This window comes from Anarhichas minor, unplaced genomic scaffold (assembly GCF_050575085.1).
Source record: "Anarhichas minor isolate MPS153535 unplaced genomic scaffold, ASM5057508v1 ptg000033l, whole genome shotgun sequence".
NCBI classification, from domain to species: domain Eukaryota; kingdom Metazoa; phylum Chordata; class Actinopteri; order Perciformes; family Anarhichadidae; genus Anarhichas; species Anarhichas minor.
The window spans coordinates 3,959,694-3,972,598 of record NW_027466479.1 but is presented as its reverse complement, the minus strand read 5'-3'; the positions used below and the strand labels follow the sequence as shown (position 1 = coordinate 3,972,598).

At 40.4% G+C, this 12,905-nt stretch overlaps 1 protein-coding gene and 1 long non-coding RNA gene across 2 annotated transcripts; one reads left to right on the top strand and one right to left on the bottom strand.

Annotated features, from left to right (window-relative positions):
• Positions 1-2,315: 2,315 nt before the first annotated feature.
• On the bottom strand, positions 2,316-3,805 carry tac1 (tachykinin precursor 1). Its single transcript, XM_076105970.1, has 2 exons — positions 3,686-3,805; positions 2,316-2,534 (listed from the first exon to the last, which is right to left on the bottom strand). The coding sequence occupies exons 1-2, from the start codon at positions 3,803-3,805 to the stop codon at positions 2,316-2,318; spliced, it is 339 nt and encodes a 112-aa protein (XP_075962085.1).
• Positions 3,806-5,332: 1,527 nt separating this feature from the next.
• LOC142965514 (uncharacterized) lies at positions 5,333-10,596 on the top strand. The gene is made up of 2 exons (XR_012957685.1): positions 5,333-5,977; positions 9,545-10,596. It is a non-coding gene; the product is annotated as an uncharacterized LOC142965514 (long non-coding RNA).
• The last annotated feature ends 2,309 nt before the right edge of the window (positions 10,597-12,905 follow it).

Here is a 12,905-nt window from a genome sequence, read left to right as displayed (position 1 = left end):
AAACTGAGCTCCGAGACACTGGGTCCTGTCTGTCTGTCTGAGGATGGGGTAATACAGGATTTTATCTTGGATCACAATTTTTTAAAAACACGGTGGCGATTCGCAACGATCACACATTAAGTTGATTATTTTTCATTATCAGGATAGCGGTGAATATCCTCAAATGAGTGACTTTAAAAAGCTCGCTATCGTGGTAGAGAAGCTCAAATAGATTCTGCTTTTAAAAATACAGGAATTATAATGTAAGAATGAGCTGACTCACAATGTGGCAATTTTTTAAATGTATCTCGTATTTATGCAGGGGGAGCTTATGAGTTGTGATTACCATATTTAAGATTGTTTGTTTTTCACTAAAAAATGATGTTCACTAAAAAAAAGATGTGTCCTATCTGTGATGCAATCAAATGATGTGTTATGAAACAAAATGTAAGATCAAGTTATTCCAGTGTTTCTTAATCCCATTTTTAAGTGTTTTATGCATATTTTGATCATTACCACCGGTAATATTGTGAATCTCTGTTATTTTGGTTCTTTATCACAGATAATATTGTGAATCTGTTATTTTGGTTCACTATCACAGATAATGTGATCTCATGTATTTTGGTTCTTTATCACAGATAATATTGTGAATCTGTTATTTTGGTTGGGATAGCCGTCGACATGTAATAAATGTGACGGACAGCTGCATCACAGGCTGAAGGGGACCCCTGTCAATCACAGTAATGGACTGTAATATGATCACGAGGGTGTGTGTGTGTGTGTGTGTGTGGCGGGGGGGGGGGGGGTATTGGATCGGGGTGCTATAAATTTATCGAGAGCCCTGAGGGAATGTCTGACATTACACACATCAATATTTGCATTAGCCTGATGAGAGTTTGCGGTGAATCTATAAAATAGGCCGTGTCACTCGGGGCTGAAATCTCGAGCCGACTGGAGATCAAGAGGAAGACGGTTGTGTGAGAGGGTAGATTGGGGGTAAAATGCGTATAGTCCCCTCCATCCGTCACAAGCGTAAACAATCCAATTGAACTCTGGGATGCCCTTGGGGCATTGATCCTCCCCCTCCCTAATGATGAGTGACTTCTAGTCATGCCTGCATAAGAGGAATAAATGAGATGTATGCTTACTTCAAGCTGCACTGTGTTGCTTCACAGACTAATTTAGACAAAAAAAACTACCCTGACAGAGGAAGGAGAAAATCCCCTCCTCCTCATTCCTTTTGCCTGTGCGCTCTTCATCTCTCCCCTCTTTGTCGCACACAGACAGACGTCTCTGACTGTGGTCCACCATTCAAAAAGGGAAATGCAAAAACAATCATCTGTGCTAGTTGTCAATTAATTAAACCCTGTGAAATGTTGCGCTCTCCCTCTAATCAACCCACTCTGTCTTAACCACTGACAGAAATATACATTTTGAATTGTTTAATACTGCGGGTGAAATATGAAAGGCTTTGCTCTTTTTCCCCAATGTGCCTCCACCATTTAGGCTTTTTGGAACTCTGCATCTGCAACCACATGGTTCACCTGTTCCACTTTTTATGGGGGTGAGTTCAACAATCAAGGTGTGTGTATGTGTATATATATATATATATATATATATATATATATATATATATATATAAATAGAAATACCCTAAAACACCAGCTGGCTCCATGCTTGATCTTTCACTGCTGTCAAATATGTACAGAAACCCATTCATCTGATTTTGACCTCCTCATAAAGCATGAGAATCTAAATGTAATCTTATCATTTTAGTATTTTGAAGCATTCTGAATAATTCACTGGGTTTATTTGAAGCCCAATGCGCACTAGCAGGGGTGTAGCTCCCACTGATGACCCTGTCATCATGTTCACTGTAATCTTTATGGAAATGTAGGGGAGATTACATTCCATAATTACAAACTTACACATGGAGGGTATTTCTTCGGTTGATTGCAGAATTTTTTTTCAGTCTTCATATGTTTAGATGTGATCACTTTTAAGTCAACAACAAAAGGAATGTTAGAGAAAGCACTAAGATTTTCATTTTAATGAAAAAAAAAATTTTTTACAAAATCTTACGTTTTTTTTGGAGATAATATTTGGTGTCTGGTAGGTGCGGGGTACTTAGGGGGACGTATGACCTCAGTATTTCTAAAGTGCTACACAGTAGTATTTTGGGAACCAAATAAATCCTACAACACGTACAAATGATGAAATATGGAGACGGGTGGTTTGTTTTTAACTGGACAGTGACGACGAGTTGTTAGAGAGTTACCCCTTCTTACTGACTTTGGGGAAAAGCAGTAGAATGACAGCTGAATGTGATGTCGTACTTACTTTTGCGGGTGATCTGTGCATTTGCTGTGGGAGGGAAGAGAGAGCAACGTGTTAACAAAGACAGGTCCACAGAGGAAGAGACAAACGGCGTGGCGTGGAGAGCGAGACGTACCCATGGAGCGTTTCCCCATCAGGCCGATGAACTGGTGCGGCCGCGGCTTCCTTGTCATCCTCAGGAGGATTTCTCTGAATGGGTCGTTGGCAAGCCAGCCGTCCTGAGGAGGGAGAACACATCTCAATGAATGAGCCACCAAGCGAGAGCGAGTAGCACCAGTCTTACTGTACATTTCCGTAAGTGAAAGGTATTTTTCTCGGGTCTTATACTAAATAATGTAACTGTTTCTGAAAGCACCCCCCCCACACACACACACACATATAAACCCCACAGAGTAATAATCCATATACGGTTGTAATTTTGAACTTCCATTAAGTGTTTCAGGATATAGTTGCACAGTCTGCATTAGTCTGGCTGAGCCACTAATGTCCCGCACGTTCAGTGATGATGTATTGCGGGCTCGTTACGCCCGTACGGTCCAAGCTGCTGATGGAGCAGCTTGGCGCGTTTCCAACTTGCAATGTCAAACGCAGGACGTGCGTTTCATGTCGACGGAGACCATTCTGGCTGCAGCTCCCACTATACTGTGCACTTAAGGGTTGATCTAATTCACAGTCGGCTTGCTGCTCCGAGGAGGTCTACTGATGGGTTGTCCTTAACATTTCAACTTTTTCCTTAAATTCGAATTCTTTCACATGATACAAATCAACTTGTTCACAGAATTTTCTCGGCTCAAGTTTAACATATTTCCTTGATAGAAATAGCATTTTCTGTATCTCTACATTGTCACTCATTTGGGAATATTAATGAATCTGCAGAGAACAGAGAGGATTATTATCTCACACTGGTTGTTTGTTTCGGAAAACTGAAACTGATCAGCCACACAATTGCTTTTAATTAATTGAGGCGGAGAAGTGTGACAGTTTTAGGACTAATTCATCATATTCTTCTCAAAATGATGGCTAAATGGAGAGAGCAAAGAATGAGTCAAATATGACAAAAATACACCAAACCACATCTTAAACAAACCGTAAAGAAAACGTGCCCACACCTGTAATAATCTGCATCATTATTGCTCTACTCTATACAGAAACTTTACATCGCTGAATTGACATCCCTTAAAGTAAAAAATAAAAGCTGTGCGCTCTTTCATATTTGGGTTAAACAAATGTACAGTAGTAGCCTATATACAGCTTTTATGCAACTTTCCTCCAGAAGATAAAAAAACAAATATTGATTCAGATTTTTTTTTCTCGAGACAAGAAGAAAAAAAGTGGCACATTTATAAATAAACATCTTGCAGCAGATTACCTGAATGTCATTACTGTTCGTCCAGTAGTCCGCATCTTGTTTTGGGTCGTTTTCCTCGCAAAAAACTTGGGCGACGGCGAAAAAAGCCATTAAAACCGGTAAAATGACTAACTTCATCATGAACCTGCAATTATCTATGTTAGACTCACTGTTGTGTTAAAGTAACCGACGGTATTCAACTTCAAAACAAAAAAAACAACAGCAGCTGTTCTGTTTGTGCACTGCTTCTACCCAAAGAGCTCAACAGTAGTCCATAGTGCGTGAGTGCGTGCGTCAAAAACGCTGTGCCGGGATCCCAAAAAGCTCTCCGCGCGCTCAGCCCCTGCAGCAAGCTTCTTCCGTCTCGTGCGTCCTCCTGTCCAGAGAGCCGCACATGCGCTCCTATATATATCAGCCATTCCTGTATCGTGATTACTCGCGACCCCAGTCACGAGTAGTCCTTCAATTTAGTTACAGTCAGAGCCCTTTGATGGCACGAGCTGCACATGTTGTGCGTCACTGGACATTCTCCAACTTAAAGTCGAATTGTGATCAGATTTGATATATTCATTAAGTCATTCAGCATCCTGACTGATACTTTATCTCATCATAAAAAGGGCCTTATGTAAGCTGTTAGTCTTTGATGGGGGATATTTTATAAAGTGGAGGGAGCTCAATGTTGTATTCACGGTTGTATTTTTGCTAAACACTTAATTTGTGATTCATTTCAGTTACAGCAAAGTAAAAGAGTCAGATCCAAACAGATGCACGTGTCGGCCTCCTTATTGGGTGATCGGTCGGGTGAGTTACTTTTCCTCCTCAAGGTGTCTGATCACCCGGAAGTTTGGAGGAAAAACAATTTTCTAAAGTTCTATGCTGCGGACATGTACGTGAAGCGGAAAGCTCGTGCACACATAATAACGTGACGGTCACGTAGGTGTGTGATGACGCACTTGGATTTACGCAGTTTGCACGCGTAACTGCGTTACGGTCTGTAGCAGCTGAGAATGTAATAACGCCGTTATTAACCTGATGGAGAATGTAATAAAACTCAACACATCTACTGACTTCATGTTCGGAAATGTAAACTAGGCTTCATGTGGAATTTGAAATTGACAACAGATAGTCGAGGTGATTTGCTTTCAGAATTTGTTTTATGAAAATAAAATCCCTATCAATGTGGAAATGAACCCGCCCACACCCACGCTGATTGGTTCATCATACACAAGTGAGCGATGAAGGCGAAACGGTCAATTCAATCTCCATGAAATGTTCTTTTCCATCTGCGTCAACAGTGATTCAAAGTGTCTCTTTTGCCAGAACTCATCGTGTGACATCTCCACATTCCAAAAAGTCTTTCAAATTGAATTTGAAATGAACAGAAAAGGTGACATTAAAAGGCTCCGACAAACTTTTTGACTTTTATTCAAATGACATTATCGGTAAAATGTTAGTACAATATCAGCCAGGACATTTTACCACATTACTGGTCAAGTTTTTACATTATATAAAACATCATATATTATGTAATACTGTACAGAGCCTGTTCCTACAGCTCAAAGAAGAAACTGTTTACAAACTGTGAATGAAAGGAAAGGGCGTGTGACCTGAGGACGCCACTGATTTCCATCAGAAAAGCTGTTTTTTAAATGAATAGAGGACTACGCTGCTGCATCAAGTTCAGCGTCCACGCACCTCAACGAGTGCTTGATTTGCCCAAGTGCCTTTATTCCATTAACAATGAGTTCATTTTATTTACCCATGTGCTATTGGCAAATGCAAATCTTTTCCCTGGGGGTGGGGATGGACCTCAGTCTGTCTTCTATGGCAAGTGTTATTCATCTATTAGTTCAATTAATTCAAGATACGATATCAATTCACATTAACTGGAGTGTTTTTGAAGGACTCTTTGCATTGACTGGCTCTATTTGACCTTGATGTTCTGTATATTTTGTTATTCTCTCTGAGAATTCAGAGCCTCGAGTTCAAACCATGATCATGTTTCCTCTTTTCTAAATTGCCACCATGACTGATTGTGGGACATATAAAGTGAAGAAGTCCTGTTGAACGTCCTGTGCAGGTGAAGTGACGGTGGATAGGTTTACACTAATATACATTCACTTATCCAACGGGAGCTCTGTGCTCACGAAGGCACTCCGAACTGGAATTTAATCTTCCTCACAACTGTGACAGCTCATCCAATTAACAGACGGAAGGGGGAGGTGAGGAGAGAGAGATGATGGAGCTGTTGGAACCATGGGAGGGATTTACCACGGAGGAGGAGGAGGAGGATTAACAAGGAAGAAGCAGGAGGTAAAGAGAGCGGGGTGCCATTGAAGTTGGGACACAGAGATAAACAGATATGCGACGATGTGGGGAAACGTGGACAAATAGGACGTCGGTCCGGAGAGACCGAGAGGTGTTTTCTGTCATTATCGCTGCTGCATAGGTAATAAGATCAGACGGGTTGTGTGGTCGGTCACTGTGGACGCTCCTCTGGCTTTGATAAAGCATCCAGCAGCAGACGTGCTCTGAGATGCATGAATATATTAGAGAATAAGGTGATTTTGTGCGTGGAATGAATCCATAGCATGCCGTTTGTTGGAAGAGACGACTGATTTAAAGCAGCACAGTGCCAATAGCGATCAGAAACTCCCTGGTGTAAGCAGGGATCATATCACACATCCAATTTATATTTAAATTAAAACAGCCAAGAGGATGCTGAATAAAAACAGAGATGTTAAAATACTATCTATTGAGAACAGAACATTAGGACGAGGATCTTTTGAAATGTACACAGAAGAACCCTTTTAGTTAACCGTAATACTTTGAGCGTGGGACGTAATTCATTTTGTTGTAATTACACTGTCTGGCAATTCATGTGGCAATCATTTATTGATGTCAAAATGATATCATGTGGTAACCTTACCAACATGGATACAGACTAACTAACAAAGTTTCCAATCAAAGATGAGCTGACCACCTGTTGGTATAATACGCTCACCAGATACTTCACAACGGGGCCTCGTGAAGTTCATTCTCCTGCATGAGAACCTGGTATGATATGACAAGATATGAGATGAAGTGAGAGCTCCTTCTTATGTAGATATGAGAGACCTTTTGTACAAAATGAAAGGTTGCAACCGTTCTTCCAAAATAAACGACAAAACATGCTTTTATTGCCTCCCAAAAAACCCAAATGAGTGATGTCATATGTGGTGCCACTATCGCCTGGACAACATCATCTGTCGGCGTCTTTTTTTGGAGAGACGGTGATTATTAGCATGAACACGAGAGGCTACTTACAATGCTTGAATTGGAACAAAAAAGCAGCAGCTGCACTGACTGTGGCTTTTATCTTATTACATATGACTACTGTACATCATCTATAAAAAAACATGTAAATTCACGAGGAACAAGTATTAACCACAAGATGTTGTTAAAGGACACGCAATCTAGTTGTCAGCAAATGTATTACACTGAGAAAGACTGCAACTGAAGGCGAGGTCATAATGTTTCCAACAGTGATCATAAATTAAATGTTTCCGTTGGCATCGTGGATTTATTTCGACACAGAAATGTTCAGTGCTCTTAAAATATGTTTGCGATGGTGTTGGTGCCTTTTGGAGAATTTGTCATGCATAGATCGGTAAAATAATATGGCTATAAGTCTGTGCTCCAGTTTTTTCAGTTCAAGTGGAATTCTAGTTTTATTGATATGATGTTCCAGCACTAATTAGCAGGTATTGGTGTCTCCACTCACTATACCTGTATTTAACTCAATACCATGCCTCAATATAACAGAGGACTCCTGTGATAACATTACATTTAGCAGACGCTTTTATCCAAAGCGACTTACAATTCAGAGTCTATCACATCTCTACACCGTAGGCACAGCTACGGGAGCAATTTGGGGGTTAAGTGTCTTGCTCAAGGACACATCGACATGCGACTAACGGAGCCGGAGCTGGGGATTGAACCACCAATCTTTTGATTGAAGAACGGCCCTGTTCCCCACCTAGCCACAGTTCTTATAAACCTCAGAAGAAATTACTTCATGAACTTCTTTAATGATCAGATTATAACTATTAGAGAGAACATTAATAATCTCATGCCCTCGACTAGTACTGATCTCTCCTCAAATAGAGTAACCTTAGAAGCAGCTGTAAACCCAGATATATATTTAGATGGCTTTACTCTTCTCGACCTTGACAGATTGACTTCACCAATTTCTACGTCTAAACCTAACTTTAGTCCATCCCAGATTGATCATCTTGTCGATAGTGCTACAAGCTCACTGAGAATGACACTAGACTCTATTGCTCCTCTAAAAATAATTTGGAAGAATTTGGAAGAATCTCGATTAGTTTGGCAAGACAGTCTTAAGACATATAAGAAGGCCCTCCGTAATGCCAGAGCAGCTTATTACTCATCGTTAATAGAGAAAAATAAGAACAACCCCAGGTTCCTCTTCAGCACTGTAGCCAGGCTGACAGAGAGTATTCTTATAAACCTCAGTAGAAATGACTTCATGAACTTCTTTAATGATCAGATTATAATTATTAGAGAGAACATTAATAATCTCCTGCCCTCAACCAGTACTGATCTTTCCTCAAATAGAGTAACCTTAGAAACAGCTGTAAACCCTGATATATATTTAGATGGCTTTACTCTTCTCGACCTTGACAAATTGACTTCAACAATTTCTACGTCTAAACCTTCTACCTGTCTCTTAAACCAGTGGTTCGCAACTGGTCTGGCTGCGGGACCCACCATCACCCCTTCATGACAAGCTGCGACCCAAATCGTGGAAAATGTTCAACTTCTCAAATGCATTTAATGAAAAGATGGTGCAGTTTGAAACTGAGCTGAAAATGTCCTCTGCAGTCGTAGTAGGGAGCTCTCTTGTGCAGATAAATTGTTCCTGTCAGTCCCCGTCCCACACATGTTTCACGTAAAAGAGTGAAACTGCTTTGTTTGTTATGTCTGTAGATTCGTCCAATTGTAATGCAAAATGACCTCTTGCCTTAATTCGAGCTGTGGTCTGTTGTTTGATGTCATCCGACATGTCTTCAATTCACCCTTAGTGTCATTTGACAGGTATAGTTTTCAGTTTATCCTCTGCTGATATTAGCATTACAAAGCATTAACGCCAAATATTGTTGAGGAGTGTGAATAGAGGGCACTCCGCTGCATAAAAAATAGGATTATTATTATTATTTTTTTTATAGGCAAAGGCCCTCGACCCACTGAAAATGGGTCGCGACCCACTTTTGGGTCGCGACCCACCAGTTGAGAATCACTGTCTTAAACCCTATACAGACTAGGCTGCTTAAAGAAGTTTTACCGTTAGTTAGCACGTCTGTGATCAATCTGTCTTTACTAACAGGCCATGTACCACAGTCCTTCAAAGTAGCTGTAATTAAACCTCTTCTTAAGAAGCCCACTCTCGATCCAGAGATGTTGGCCAACTACAGACCGATCTCTAACCTTCCCTTCCTCGATCTTAGAGACCTGAACACCTCTGAAACCAGTTATCTGATGATATAGTTTCTCTAGATGGCATTGCGCTGGCATCCAGCAGCACCGTAAAGAATCTTGGAGTTATCTTTGATCAGGGTGTCGTTTAACACCCAGATAAAACAAATTTCAGGGACTGCTTTTTTCAACTACGTAACATTTCAAAAATCAGGCACATCTCAAAGCGATGCAGAAAAATTAGTCCTACTGCTATAGTCCTAGACTGCCGTGGGACTTCCTAGGATACACTGAGCTCCTCTCTCCTATTCTCTCTCTCCTTCTGTATAAATTCATGTCCCATTAATGCTCATTACTGACTTTGCTTCTTCCTCAGAGTCTTTGTGCTTTCTCTCCTCACAGGTTTCCATGGATCCTGGTCCCTGGTCCTTCCTCCTGCCGTGGTCCTGCCCGACACCCACTGCTACTGTCATTATTATTAGTAGTTGTAATGTTTCCATCACTATTCTGCTCTCATTACATGAATCATGTATGTCATATGCATTGAATGTGTTGTAACTCTGTTATGTTGTTCATTCTGTACACATGACATCTATCACACTTCTGTCCATCCTGATAGAGGATCCTCCTCTGTTGCTCTCTAAGGTTTCTTCCTCTTTTCTCCCTGTTAAAGATGTATTTTGGGGGAGTTTGTTTTATGTTCTGATGTGAGGGTCCTGGGACAGAGGATGTCGTATGTGTACATATTGTAAAGCCCTCTGAGGCAAATTTGTGATTTGTGATTTTAGGCTATAAAATAAATTAAATTGAATTGTTTTTCTCTAGACCGTTAACATGAACACAACAGTTAACATGAATTACAAATACACCTTGCTAACCATGCTAGCTAGCAGCACGATTGTTAGCTGGTGACTTAGCATTTGTTAAGCTAACCACACCTGCCATACCATGCCAGGTATTGCTCGCACCTCTCGTCCAAATATGGTCACTTCTGGCTCCAAAAAAAATAAATAGATGGCGATGACCAAAATGGAAAACTCAAGGCATTAAAGCGGTAGTGCTCAAAGCTGTGGGTGCCGTCACGGTGATCACGTCCACTTCTTATGGAAACTCTATGGCAATGATCAGACATACTCTGTACTGGTGAGTACCCGTCGCAAAAAAATATATATTAGACGAAGATGAAGAAATTGTTTGTACATCAGCCATGGTCATGGTTTGGTATATTTAGAGGCCTCAGAGGCACCCTTTACATGTTGTATGTGAGGAGGCTCTGAGTGTCTGGAGGTTAAGTTAAAGGATTATAAGACATTTGTGGCATACACTGTATAAAAGCTGAGCGAATGTGATGTTATTTTATGTTTGTGGTATTACTGTATTAATGCATGCTGTACCAAGATCTTCTCTGGACAGGTTTGTGTTGTATTCAACTTATATATTCAAGGACAACTGGGCCTAATTGAGTTATTGTTTTTTTATTGAAGTGAAGATTGACCTGGAGTACAAGGTTTCCACGAGTACCAGTCAGCAAAACATAAACAAATGTTGGAAGAGTTTGTCCACACAAACAATGCATGTTGTATTTTGGAGGACTGTCTCAAAGGTTGATGACCATACCATTGAGTGAAAGATGGACCCATTTGGGCAATTGAACTTCCATAAGTTAAGCAGTGGAAGCTGGGACATCCTGTCTTTAGTGTACATTTGCTTTAGAGGCCCTTCCCTCCCTTCTCTATATGCCACGGTCACTTTAATTCAGAACCCCCCCTTAGTGGACAGCAACAAATATTAAATGGAGTGCCATTTTAATCAGTAAACAGAGTATGACACTAATCATCTTAAAACATTACGTCAACAATAACTCAAGACAAATCAATGACATTGAGCCAAGGAGTGCACTGTGTGCACAATGGCAACACAGAGCTTTTTAATTAAAAACCTGCTTATTCTAGGGCATCCTCGTTCTGTGTCCACCAACACTCTGCTAAGCAGTCAAAAGAGCTGTCATTTGCACCACTGCTGCAGTCTGACTTCACTGAATCCTGAAATGAAATGGCCTGAAATAATATTCATGTGTGAGTAAAGTAGCCTCACTCTTATTTAGAATCTCATGTGTATTCATGCTGGTGTGTGTGCGGTCTGCTTGGACTAGCCATGAGATTAATGCATTTTACTGATGCATTTGATCCATTTCAATTTCAGCACAAAACACCTCAGTAGATCCAAGAAGGAGGCCAAAACACTTCTAAAAAAAGGCTATGTGTAGGGCTGTGGTTAATCCTTCCAAGAACGTGATATTAAATTGAGTTTGATTTAGTTTGATTTATCTTGTTACTGCAAGCACCAGTTGGCTCCATAAAGCCCACAACATCATTTTCACATATTTTATGGCTTTGCTGAGCATACATTCTCTGTTCCAACATCATTTCCTTAATCCATAAAACTAAGAATGTTCTTATTTTGGGGTTTCCCAGTGTATTCTCCTGCTGGTGGCCACTCAGTACTTTCGGTCTGTCTTTTCAACACTTTTGTTCAGATATCTTGCTGGCCAGATTGCTATGAATGTAATGATCCACAAAGGCAAATTCATTATATTCAGAATAAATTCCTTTCATATTCATAACTATAAGAATCATAAGATTGCCATGAAATTCAAGTTCACGGTCCCCACAGAGTCTGTACAAACAAATGTGTGAATGCATTTCAATATAATAACATGCCATCTAATATACAGTACTAATACATCTGCATTGCAAAATGCTAGTGTTCGCATGCTAATGTTAGCAATAATAGAGTAAAATGAGAAGATTTTTTGAAATTGAATGTCAGAATTGTTTGTTTTTTTCCATCTGCTGAAGCTAAATCTTTACACTTTTTAATGTTGAGTACCAATTACATTTGCTAATCTGAGTGCACATTTAAATGCATCCATCCGTTTTCTGCCACTTATGGGTGCTGGTCACGGTGGCATCAGACCGGTAAGGTGAGGTAGCCCTCCAGTGTGTTCTGGGTATGACCCAGGGTCTCCTTCTAGATGGCTGTACATGGCAAACCTCCAGGGGGCCTCCTAATTAAAGAGTGCAAAGGAGGAGCAGTTCTTCTAAATGTCTGAACTCCTTACCTACAGATCTCTACAGATGAAGGAAGCTCATTTCTGCCACTTTAATCAGCATTCTCATTCTTTCAGGCATAACTAAAAAGCTCATGACTGTAGATGGAACCTAAACAGAGAGCATCGCCTGCAGTATAGGATCTGTGTCTCAAGGCAAATTGGTCCCAGGTGAGGTGCAGGCTAGGGGCCTTTAAATGAATTGCTTGTCGAATCTTTTACAACGAAGAACAATAGTGTTCATATAATATCACAAACACAACCAACAAATATTGGTATAATTGTTTTGGGCTTGTCCGAATGTATGCATAATTCCCCGCCCTTATGTCTTAAAATGGGGCAAATAAAACTGGTATAATTGATTTAGCCTTTAAATGTCATTGGACAATATGTCAAACAACAAGGTTTGTTTTAAGCTTTTGGGACCCTTTAGAGTGATTCAGGAACCTTTGTGATTCTGAGTTGTTGTGAGGATATCTCGCCAAGTGTGGGGAGACAAAGTGTCCTTGGAGGCATGCAGGCCTGGGAGGGGAGCCAATCTGCAAGCAAATGGTGTCCAGAACTGTTTCCATTAGAGTTCAGGGTAACACTTTATAATAACTACACACTATGAAGCATTAGTTGAGTATGAATTAAAGCATTGTTCCTACATTT

Coding starts and splice junctions, on each gene's coding strand:
- tac1 (XM_076105970.1), bottom strand. CDS start 3,805: ATGATGAAGTTAGTCATTTTACCGGTTTTAATGGCTTTTTTCGCCGTC. Junction 2,535..3,685: donor CGAACAGTAATGACATTCAG/GTAATCTGCTGC, acceptor CTCCCTCCTCAG/GACGGCTGGCTTGCCAACGA.